Source organism: Oncorhynchus keta, chromosome 28, assembly GCF_023373465.1.
Source record: "Oncorhynchus keta strain PuntledgeMale-10-30-2019 chromosome 28, Oket_V2, whole genome shotgun sequence".
Lineage (NCBI taxonomy): Eukaryota > Metazoa > Chordata > Actinopteri > Salmoniformes > Salmonidae > Oncorhynchus > Oncorhynchus keta.
Genome location: NC_068448.1, coordinates 39,769,907 through 39,782,584, shown reverse-complemented (window position 1 = coordinate 39,782,584; position 12,678 = coordinate 39,769,907). Strand labels below are relative to the sequence as shown.

Below are 12,678 nucleotides of genomic sequence, written 5' to 3'. Positions count from 1 at the left end.
CAATTTCTCTCTAGAGAGAACATGTCATACCATAAGAGCCTGAACTGTTTAACCTTTGATTTAAAACTATATGGAAAATGTGGCCATCTCTCAAAAAAATATCCCATTTGCAAATTTTTTTTTTGGTGTGCAACGGGGGGACATGAACAACCATGTCCGCATGGTGCATTCAGTGTGCAGGATACCTGCCACTCACATGTGTCATTTCCTGGTGGTCTCTAGCGGTGAGGCTGCCCAGCCTCCTCTCCAGCAGGGCCTGTGGGTCGGGCCTCTCCTCACAGGGAAGCTCCGGGTTAAGCGTGAACGTCGCCCCAAACCTGGACAAAAATCAACCCGGATCAATTACAAAGAACAAGACGTAAACTTAACATAGCCAGGGATGATTGAATTAGTCAGGTGTCAAGAAGGGTAAACATAGTTCAGCATGCTACAAGGAATAAGCAGAAGAAGAAAAATAATTCACACAGTTAAAGTCACACAAATACAAATTGAAGGCCCTCCTCACCACTTGAGCAGGCCAGAGAGGTAGTTGGTGTCAATGCGTTCCTTGGCCACCATGGTAAAGTGGGTGGGCAGCAGAGACAGGCTGATGGCCAGCAGGTCCGGTGTGCTACACAACCGGTTCCGGAACATCCCATTGGCTAGAAGACACATGAGGTGGACCTACGGGAGAGATGTTAATAAATCGGTATCGTAAGAAGGGTTTCGAATGAGAAGGGAACACGTTAGGAAGAAAGAAAATGGACCACAGCCATTCTGTGATTCCCCCATCAGCAGTATCATGACAGTCTGTGAGATAAGCCATGTGGAGGTCCTTACGGTACACGTGTGTGTGTGTGTGTGTGTGTGTGTTCACCTTGTGTGTGTCCTCCACCACATCTTTGTTGAAGCGGTTCATCATGCGTCGCAAATAGGTCTCAAACTCCGCCTTCCTCTTCTCCCTGGAGCCAGGTTGTCACGGTAAATTGACGGATGGTTCATATTTCCATCTTGGACTAAAATGAGCTAATTCTCCTACAGTCTGACTGGGTCAAAAGCACTTGCTTTTCCAAAGGAGCACAGACAAAGACACAGACCACATGCCATCTTGCCGCCATCTCTCACCTTTTCTGCCTCTTGTGGATGATGTCTGGGGTCTCAATCTCTATCTCCACGGGCTGTGAGGGCAGGGCTGGCTCTACTGGACCTAAGGGCTCAGACAGCTCTGGGGACAGACGGCAATATCACATAGTGACACACACACAGAGCAAGGACCAGAGCCATCATAGGTCTACAAAACAGAGAACATTAATCTACACAGATATGGCCTGCAAACATTGTACAAATCAAAAGTAGCGTTCATTTCTTGATCACCTTCCACTTCCTCCCAGTCTTCATCCTCCTCGCTGTCCTCTTCTTCTTCTTTCACAGGCTTTACAGTGTCTTTTCTGGCTCTGATAAAAGGAGGGATGAGATCAGTCTCAGGACTCATATCAGCAGGCTCCTCCTTCACTGGAGTCTCGTTCTGGAAGTATTTGCTGGTGTTTGTTTCGGCTGTGTCCCCTACTTTAGGTTTAGAGAGACGGGATTTGTGCTTGGCTTTTCTCTGAACCTTCTCCGTTTCCTCTCCATTCTCTGATAGGGTAGAAAGAAAGATGGGTCATGATAAGATGATGAAAGTGAGAGAAAAACTTTGAATATTCCACTGATGAGTGATTCCTCACGAAACCCAGACAAAAAAAAGACCATGATTTGGGGGATTTTCACGAAATGTAATCCATAAAATAGTGCTTTGGAGGAAGGACTGTTGACATATATTTGACATTTGTATCTAAAGGCATAATTGAGCATATTTATGACATTTTGGCCTTAAGACACCATAGTGTTTCATCTTTAGGTGCTACGTAGCAAACATAGGTGTCATATGAAGCTTTACTGCTTGCTCTGTAAAAAACGCAACATTTTCATTCATTTATGAATATAGAACAAATATAAACATGCATATTGGAAATTTAAAAAAAATCAAATTTGGCAAATTTGTCTATATATTATTGTCTATATATACTCCACTATCAAAGTTGGGTGGGATCTCTGCAGTGGTGTAAATTATTTAAGTGAAAATACCTTAAAGTACTACTTAATGTTTTTCTTGGTATCTGTACTTTACTATTTACATTTGACAACTTTTACTACACTAAATTTCTAAAGAAAAGTATGTACTTTTTACTCCATACATTTTTCCTGACACCCAAATGTACTTGTTACATTTTGAAATGCTTAGAAGGACAGGAAAATGGTCCAATTAACTCACTTATCAAGAGAACATACCCTGGTCATCCCTACTGCCCCTGACCTGGCAGACTCACTAAACACAAATGCTTAGTTTGTAAATTATGACTTTAAAAAAAACAAGAAAATAGCACCTTTGGGTTTGCTTAATAAGGAATTTGAAATGATTTATACTTGGACTTTTTATACTTAAGTATATTTAAAACCCAAATACCTTTACACACTTTTACTCAAGTTGTATTTGAAAGGGTGACTTTCACTTTTACTTGAGTCATTGTCTATTAAAAAGTTATAGTTTCACTCAAGTATGACACTTGTATACTTTTTCCACCACTTGAGCTCTGCTACTTTTACAGTTATGATCCAATTTGTAAGCATTACCAGACTGAACGTGAAAATGGATTCAAAATGGTTGCCTTTCTGCTGGTGATTTGCAGGATGTTCAATGATACAAGTAAAAGGAGGGCTGTGATTGGTTACATTTCCCACTATGCCAATCATATAAAAAGAGCCATGACTTAAACTAGCAGAGATCCCACTCTAGAACTTTGATATGCCCGTAGAGTACATTACGTCCAACAATATATAGAAACATTTGCCAAATCAGTTATTTTTATATTCATGTTTACAAATAAACTCAGCAAAAAAAGAAACATCCTCTCACTGTCAATTGCATTTATTTTCAGCAAACTGTACATGTGTAAATATTTGTATGAACATAAGATTCAACAACTGATACAAACTGAACAAGTTCCACAGACATGTGACTAACAGAAATGGAATAATGTGTCCCTGAACAAAGGGGTGGGGGGGGGTCAAAATCAAAATTAACAGTCAGTATCTGGTGTGGCCACCAGCTGCATTAAGTACTGCAGTGCATCTCCTCCTCATGGACTGCACCAGATTTGCCAGTTCTTGCTGTGAGATGTTACACCACTCTTCCACCAAGGCACTTGCAAGTTCCTGGACATTTCTGGGGGGGAATGGCCCTAGCCCTCACCCTCTGATCCAACAGGTCCCAGACGTACTTAATGGGATTGAGATCCGGGCTCTTCGCTGGCCATGGCAGAACACTGACATTCCTGTCTTGTAAGAAATCACACACAGAATGAGCAGTATGGCTGGTGGCATTGTCATGCTGGAGGGTCATGTCAGGATGAGCCTGCAGGAAGCGTACCACATAAGGGAGGAGGAGGTCTTCCCTGTAATGCACAGCGTTGAGATTGCCTGCAATGACAACAAACTCAGTCCGATAATGCTGTGACACCGCCCCAGACCATGACGGACCCTCCACCTCCAAATTGATCCCGCTCCAGAGTACAGGCCTCGGTGTAATGCTCATTCCTTCGATGATAAATGCGAATCCGACCATCACCCCTGGTGAGACAAACCTGCGACTCGTCAGTGGAGAGCACTTTTTGCCAGTCCTGTCTGGTCCAGCGACGGTGGGTTTGTGCCCATAGGCGATGTTGTTGCCAGCGATGTCTGGTGAGGACCTGCCTGACAACAGGCCTACAAGCCCTCAGTCCAGCCTCTCTCAGCCTATTGCGGACAGTCTGAGCACTGATGGAGGGATTGTGCATTCCTGGTGTAACTCGGGCAGTTGTTGTTTCCATCCTGTACCTGTCCCGCAGGTGTGATGTTCGGATGTACCGATTCTGTGCAGGTGTTGTTACACGTGGTCTGCCACTGCGAGGACGATTAGCTGTCCGTTCTGTCTCCCTGTAGCGCTGTCTTAGGCATCTCACAGTACGGACATTGCAATTTATTGCCCTGGCCACAGCATGCCTAAGGCATGTTCACACAGATGAGCAGAGACCCTGGGACTCTTTCTTTTGGTATTTTTCCAGAGTCAGTAGAAAGGCCTCTTTAGTGTCCTAAGTTTTCATAACTGTGACCTTAATTGCCTACCGTCTGTAAGCTGTTAGTGCCTTAAATCGAATACTCACAACACTCCTCTCAGGATCCCTCCCCCTTGACCCATCTTCCTCTACTTTATTCACTGCATCAGCATATGACAACTTCTGCACTAGTCTAACCCTCGCACAGGACATTTCTGATCCCCAGCCCAATGGGCACCACTACAATTAACACTACTTTCCCCAATGCTACACCTTCCTTTGTCTCGTGCTCTTCTGCACACTTTAACGACCGTTCCACAGGTGCATGTTCATTAATAGTTTATGGTTCATTGATCAAGCATGGGAAACAGTGTTTAAACCCTTTTACAATGATGATCTGTGAAGTTATTTGGATTTTTACAAATTATCTTTGAAAGACAGGGTCCTGAAAAAGGGACGTTTATTTTTACTGATATAGATTTTAAAAAATGTTTCATATAAAAAATAATAGTCGTATTACAGAGCAAGCTGTAAAGCTTCATATGACATCTGTAGATGCTTTGTAGCTTCTACAGATGAAACATTTTGTAGTCTTAAAGAAATAACCAATGCAGAGTTTAATTCGGCAGAAAATCAAAACACACAATCAACTCAGATCAGTTGTAAACACGTTTTTATATGCAGACAAGACAGTTGATCCACGATGGTAACCATGCAAGACGATGCACCTGCACACAATCTGTAATAAACATGAATCTGACAGATGCTGGCCCATTGAAACGCATCAGTGACAAAGTTGAAGCAGAAGTTATGATATGAGATGCAACATCGTAACGCAGAATGGTTGTTATTCAATTATGAATAATTGTTCTCTCTTTACCATAACCCTCGTTACACCTACAGTTCGCCATAGTCTCACGCTATTCATCTGGGACTCTCATGCTGTTTAGAGGTGTAAAGAGACCTCACACGATCATTCTATAGTACATTCTTCGAATAAGAAAGCGTTCTAAAACAGTGACGTGTGTGTCTTAACTTCGTATAGTCGGTATTGTTGTACCCCCTATTATATATAACGTATACAAAAAATATTATAATAATTTTAAAAAATAATAATAATTTCAACTAAAACAAATCCTGTATATAAACGTTGATAATGTAATGTTGTCACAATGTAGCCTAAATTAGCTAAATGACAAGGTAGAACTTCTTCAACGGGCGTTTCCTATAAGTATTTGCTCATTGCTGGGTGTTGTAACTAGTTGGATAGATTTACCTTTTTTGGCTCTTGGTCCTCCAGCTTTGCCTTTTGCAACCTTCTTCGGCTTCTTTGTGTCGGTCTTCACTGCTGTGTCTGCAGACTCTTTACGCTTGGCCATGCTCGCTTCGTTCCAAATGTAATCGTGTACTTTTGTTTTAATAGTGTTGCAGACAGAATCGTGAATGACTGAGTTTACCATGCACACGTGGTGTTGTGTAATTTCGCGGAGAAACCGTGGTTATTCAACACAACTTTACGGAGCCTTTCATAATGCATCCTGCGGTGATAGATTGTTATGAAGTGGTTTCCGAAAACGTCACATCCGCATCCACTTCCGCGCTGTACCCGCCATCAATTCTCCCCAATCGTTGGCGAGCAACAGTGATGGCCTGCAGGCTACAAAAGTTCCAGATGTGTGTAGGTAGACCTATTATTTTCCCGTTCACTTAGGGGGAAATTCAGTCCTGGGTAAGGCGGTTTATTCCCTGGAACTTTTTTCCTTTTTTTATGCACCTTTCTGCTTATTCTGACCTAATTTGGGCTCCTGAGTGGGGCAACGGTCAACGTTTACTGCAGCTTAGTGCAAGAGGAGTCACTACAGCCCCTGGTTCGAATTCAGGCTGTAGCACATCCGGCCGTGATTGGTAGTCCCATAGGGCGGTGCACAATTGGCCCAGCGTCGACAATTGGGCCAGGGTAGTCCGTCATTATAAATAATAATTTGTTCAATGTAACAGTATAGCTTCAGTCCCTCTCCTCGCTTGAACCCTCTGCACAAATCAACCACAGTCACTCACGCAGCAGTGTTACACAAAAACTGCAGAGCAACCTACTTCGAGGTCTCAGAGCGAGTGAAGTCACTGACTGAAACACTATTAGCGCGCACCACAGCTAACTAGCTAGCCATTTCACATCGGCCACACCAGCAAGGTATAGGTTTGGGATGGTGATCAAAGAAATGTAGTTGTGGCTACAGATATAATATATTCTTACCTTGCCCTAATTCCTTAATATTTCCACCACATTTAAACTGAGGAAACCATGAATAAGGTCGAGCGGGTTCCAAGTGGCAGCCAGGTCTCATAGACTAGACGTAACATAGTAAATGTAAATCCAGGACACTCAAATTAGTATATATTACATTTGGTATGGTTACAAAAGGCCTGTGTAGCTCAATTGGTCAAGCATGGTGCTTGTAATGCCAGGGTTGTGGGTTCAATTCACCTGGGGAATCAGTATTATAATGGATGCACTCACACTGTAAGTTGCTCTGGATAAGAGTGTCTGCTGAATGACTAAAGTATTGTGAATTTCAAGATATGAATTATGAACATTTTACAAATTAAAGCGGGAGCCTTTTATAATTTTGCGCACCTGCCCTCTGAAAGCTTTGTGCACAGGCCTGCCCTTTCCCACAGTGAAGTATGAAATGCTGTGCCTGTATGGCCTTATAACTTATAGGGATTCAATTTGGAGATGCAAGCCAAATTGGATAACTGGCAATTAGGGTATATGTATTATATCATACTATTGTATACTATTCTCCATATTAAATCAAATCAAATTTATTTATATAGCCCTTCGTACATCAGCTGATATCTCAAAGTGCTGTACAGAAACCCAGCCTAAAACCTCAAACAGCAAGCAATGCAGGTGTAGAAGCACGGTGGCTAGGAAAAACTCCCTAGAAAGGCCAAAACCTAAGAAGAAACCTAGAGAGGAACCAGACTATGTGGGGTGGCCAGTCCTCTTCTGGCTGTGCAGGGTGGAGATTATAACAGAACATGGCCAAGATGTTCAAATGTTCATAAATGACCAGCATGGTCCAATAATAATATGGCAGAACAGTTGAAACTGGAGCAGCAGCACAGCCAGGTGGACTGGGGACAGCAAGGAGTCATCATGTCAGGTAGTCCTGAGGCATGGTCCTAGGGCTCAGGTCCTCCGAGAGAGAGAAAGAAAGAGAGAAAGAGAGAATTTGAGAGAGCACACTTAAATTTACACAGGACACCGAATAGGACAGGAGAAGTACTCCAGATATAACAAACTGACCCTAGCCCCCCGACACATAAACTACTGCAGCATAAATACTGGAGGCTGAGACAGGAGGGGTCAGGAGACACTGTGGCCCCATCCGAGGACACCCCCAGACAGGGCCAAACAGGAAGAATACAACCCCACCCACTTTGCCAAAGCACAGCCCCCACACCACTAGAGGGATATCTTCAACCACCAACTTACCATCCTGAGACAAGGCCGAGTATAGCCCACAAAGATCTCCGCCACGGCACAACCCAAAGGGGGGCGCCAACCCAGACAGGAAGATCACATCAGTGACTCAACCCACTCAAGTGACGCACCCCTCCCAGTCACGGTATGAAAGAGCCCCAGTAAGTCAGTGACTCAGCCCCTGTAATAGGGTTAGATGCAGAGAATCCCAGTGGAAAGAGGGGAACCGGCCAGGCAGAGACAGCAAGGGCGGTTCGTTGCTCCAGAGCCTTTCCGTTCACCTTCCCACTCCTGGGCCAGACTACACTATAACAAATCCAAGATGGCGTAGCAGTAAGTCGTCCTGTCGTCCCGTCCCTGTATATATCGCGTCTTTTTAGTTTTTTTTAACATATTTTTCTTCGCATACCTCTTTAAAAACATTTTTCTAAACCCACGCTTCCAAACACTCTCCTGCAACCCGCCTCACCCAATGTAGCTATTTTTCCTAAAGTATTTCTATTTACTTCGGAACCGGAACCCCTCAACTGAAGCTAGCCAGCTAACCACCAGCTAAGCTAGCGGTCTTCAGCTAACCGGTCATCAGCTAACCTTTAGCCCGGAAAGCTCTCGCCAGTTCGAACAACGCGACTCTAACCAGAGCACAACGGACCTATTTATTTTTCATCCCCGGATTCCCACCACAAACGGAACATTTTTCAGCTGGATCTTCACAACTAGCTATCTAGCTAAACTGCAACCCCGGATGATTACCCCTGGCTAGCGTTTCCACCCACTTAGCCTGAAGCTAGCCCGGCCAGAGCACTTCTAGCATACTCCTGGGCTACAATTACCCGGGCCCACGACCGGTCTGTCGATTGTCACCGCATGAAGAGGAATAAACAGACTCACCCCATCACGACGTCCCCCAAAGGCTAACTCTCTAGCCCTCGCTATCTCCCTGCTTGCTATTTCGGCCTGCTAGCTTGTCTAGCTCCGGCCCGCTAACTGCTACCTTGTCTAGCCCGGGCCTACAAACTGTTAGCTTGTTAGCACAGGCCTGCTAACCGTCTGAATCACCGCGTCCCAAACACTCTCTGGACCCATTTACTTTCTATCTCTTTTTGATTTTTAATTTGTTTATACCTCCCGGAAACCTGCCTCACCCAATGTGATACGGAATCGCTATTATTTTTAATTTCTTAGAACACACTCAAGAACCTCCAGACGCTAACCAGCTAACTAGCTACAAGCTATTTAGTCACTGTTATTTTTTTTTAACCTGGATAACACTCGCCAGTCCAGCTTCCCTGCCCATCCACCGCTGCCCCCTGGACACTGATCTCTTGGCTACATAGCTGACGCACGCTGGACTGTCCATTAATCACGGTACTCCATTCTGCTTGTTTGTTTTATCTGTCGGCCCCGTTGCCTAGTCAACGCCATTGTTTGTTGTGCTAGCTGATTAGCCTCGCCTACTGTTTTAGCTAGCTTTCCCAATTCAACACCTGTGATTACTGTATGCCTCGCTGTATGTCTCTCTCAAATGTCAATATGCCTTGTATACTGTTGTTCAGGTTAGTTATCATTGTTTTAGTTCACAATGGAGCCCCTAGTTCCACTCTTCATACCCCTGTTACCTCCTTTGTCCCACCTCCCACACATGCGGTGACCTCACCCATTACAACCAGCACGTCCAGAGATACAACCTCTCTCATCATCACCCAGTGCCTGGGCTTACCTCCGCTGTACCCGCACCCCACCATACCCCTGTCTGCGCATTATGCCCTGAATATATTCTACCATGCCCAGAAACCTGCTCCTCTTATTCTCTGCCCCCAACGCTCTAGGCGACCAGTTTTGATAGCCTTTAGCCGCACCCTCATACTACTCCTTCTCTGTTCCGCGGCTGATGTGGAGGTAAACCCAGGCCCTGCATGCCCCCAGGCACCCTCATTTGTTGACTTCTGTGATCAAAAAAGCCTTGGTTTCATGCATGTCAACATCAGAAGCCTCCTCCCTAAGTTTGTTTTACTCACTGCTTTAGCACACTCTGCTCACCCTGATGTCATTGCCGTGTCTGAATCCTGGCTCAGGAAGGCCACCAAAAATTCAGAGATTTCCATACCCAACTATAACATCTTCCGTCAAGATAGAACTGCCAAAGGGGGAGGAGTTGCAGTCTACTGCAGAGATAGCCTGCAAAGTATTGTCATACTTTCCAGGTCCATACCCAAACAGTTCGAACTACTAATTTTGAAAATTACTCTCTCCAGAAATAAGTCTCTCACTGTTGCCGCCTTCTACCGACCACCCTCAGCTCCCAGCTGTGCCCTGGACACCATTTGTGAATTGATCGCCCCCCATCTAGCTTCAGAGTTTGTTCTGTTAGGTGACCTAAACTGGGATATGCTTTTAACACCCCGGCAGTCCTACAATCTAAGCTAGATGCCCTCAATCTCACTCAAATCATCAAGGAACCCACCAGGTACAACCCTAACTCTGTAAACAAGGGCACCCTCATAGACGTCATCCTGACCAGCTGGCCCTCCAAATACACCTCCGCTGTCTTCAACCAGGATCTCAGCGATCACTGCCTCATTGCCTGTATCCGCCACGGAGCCGCAGTCAAACGACCACCCCTCATCACTGTCAAACGCTCCCTAAAACACTTCTGTGAGCAGGCCTTTCTAATCGACCTGGCCCGGGTATCCTGGAAGGACATTGACCTCATCCCGTCAGTTGAGGATGCCTGGTCATTCTTTAAAAGTAACTTCCTCACCATTTTAGATAAGCATGCTCCGTTCAAAAAATGCAGAACCAAGAACAGATACAGCCCTTGGTTCACTCCAGACCTGACTGCCCTCGACCAGCACAAAAACATCCTGTGGCGGACTGCAATAGCATCGAATAGTCCCCGTGGTATGCAACTGTTCAGTGAAGTCAGGAACCAATACACGCAGTCAGTCAGGAAAGCGAAGGCCAGCTTCTTCAGGCAGAAGTTTGCATCCTGTAGCTCCAACTCCAAAAAGTTCTGGGACACTGTGAAGTCCATGGAGAACAAGAGCACCTCCTCCCAGCTGCCCACTGCACTGAGGCTAGGTAACACGGTCTCCACCGATAAATCCATGATTATCGAAAACTTCAATAAGCATTTCTCAACGGCTGGCCATGCCTTCCGCCTGGCTACTCCAACCTCGGCCAACAGCTCCGCCCCCCGCAGCTCCTCGCCCAAGCCTCTCCAGGTTCTCCTTTACCCAAATCCAGATAGCAGATGTTCTGAAAGAGCTGCAAAACCTGGACCCGTACAAATCAGCTGGGCTTGACAATCTGGACCCTCTATTTCTGAAACTATCCGCCGCCATTGTCGCAACCTCTATTACCAGTCTGTTCAACCTCTCTTTCATATCGTCTGAGATCCCAGGATTGGAAAGCTGCCGCAGTCATCCCCCTCTTCAAAGGGGGAGACACCCTGGACCCAAACTGTTATAGACCTATATCCATCCTGCCCTGCCTATCTAAGGTCTTCGAAAGCCAAGTCAACAAACAGGTCACTGACCATCTCGAATCCCACCGTACCTTCTCCGCTGTGCAAGCTGGTTTCCGAGCCGGTCACGGGTGCACCTCAGCCACACTCAAGGTACTAAACGATATCATAACCGCCATCGATAAAAGACAGTACTGTGCAGCCGTCTTCATCGACCTTGCCAAGGCTTTCGACTCTGTCAATCACCATATTCTTATCGGCAGACTCAGTAGCCTCGGTTTTTCGGATGACTGCCTTGCCTGGTTCACCAATTACTTTGCAGACAGAGTTCAGTGTGTCAAATCGGAGGGCATGCTGTCCGGTCCTCTGGCAGTCTCTATGGGGGTGCCACAGGGTTCACCCGCATGCCCGACTAGCATCACCACACTGGATGGTTCCGACCTTGAATATGTGGACATCTATAAGTACCTCGGTGTCTGGCTAGACTGCAAACTCTCCTTCCAGACTCATATCAAACATCTCCAATCGAAAATCAAATCAAGAGTCGGCTTTCTATTCCGCAACAAAGCCTCCTTCACTCACGCCGCCAAGCTTACCCTAGTACAACTGACTATCCTACCGATCCTCGACTTCGGCGATATCATCTACAAAATGGCTTCCAACACTCTACTCAGCAAACTGGATGCAGTCTATCACAGTGCCATCCGTTTTGTCACTAAAGCACCTTATACCACCCACCACTGCGACTTGTATGCTCTAGTCGGCTGGCCCTCGCTACATATTCGTCGCCAGACCCACTGGCTCCAGGTCATCTACAAGTCCATGCTAGGTAAAGCTCAGCCTTATCTCAGTTCACTGATCACGATGGCAACACCCATCCGTAGCACGCGGTCCAGCAGGTGTATCTCACTGATCATCCCTAAAGCCAACACCTAATTTGGCCGCCTTTCGTTCCAGTACTCTGCTGCCTGTGACTGGAACGAACTGCAAAAATCGCTGAAGTTGGAGACTTTCATCTCCCTCACCAACTTCAAACATCAGCTATCTGAGCAGCTAACCGATCGCTGCAGCTGTACATAGTCTATTGGTAAATACCCCACCCATTTTCACCTACCTCATTCCCATACTGTTTTTATACTGTTTTTATTTATTTACTTTTCTGCTCTTTTGCACACCAATATCTCTACCTGTACATGACCATCTGATCATTTATCACTCCAGTGTTAATCTGCAAAATTGTAATTATTTGCCTACCTCCTCATGCCTTTTGCACACATTGTATATAGACTGCCCCTTTTTTTCTACTGTGTTATGGACTTGTTAATTGTTTACTCCATGTGTAACTCTGTGTTGTCTGTTCACACTGCTATGCTTTATCTTGGCCAGGTCGCAGTTGCAAATGAGAACCTGTTCTCAACTAGCCTACCTGGTTAAATAAAGGTGAAATAAAAAATAAATAAAAAATAAATAAAAAATAATTTGACCCACTGAAGAGATGAGTCTTCAGTAAAGACTTAAAGGTTGAGACCGAGTTTGCATCTCTTACATGGGTAGGCAGACCATTCCATAAAAATGGAGCTCTATGGGAGAAAGCCCTGCCTCCAGATGTTTGC

The 12,678-nt window shown here is 45.3% G+C and overlaps 1 protein-coding gene across 1 annotated transcript in view; it reads right to left on the bottom strand.

Moving 5' to 3' along the window:
• The window catches only part of xpc (xeroderma pigmentosum, complementation group C), a 12,446-nt gene extending 6,708 nt beyond the window's left edge, over nt 1-5,738 (bottom strand). Inside the window, exons 1-6 of the mRNA XM_052482996.1 lie at nt 5,386-5,738; nt 1,354-1,614; nt 1,105-1,204; nt 857-941; nt 506-663; nt 197-317 (exon numbers count right to left, since the gene is read on the bottom strand). Of these exons, the coding sequence (XP_052338956.1) occupies nt 197-317; nt 506-663; nt 857-941; nt 1,105-1,204; nt 1,354-1,614; nt 5,386-5,569 (909 nt within the window). The 5' untranslated portion in view covers nt 5,570-5,738. The remainder of the gene's footprint in view (nt 1-196; nt 318-505; nt 664-856; nt 942-1,104; nt 1,205-1,353; nt 1,615-5,385) is intronic.
• Nucleotides 5,739-12,678: the final 6,940 nt, after the last annotated feature.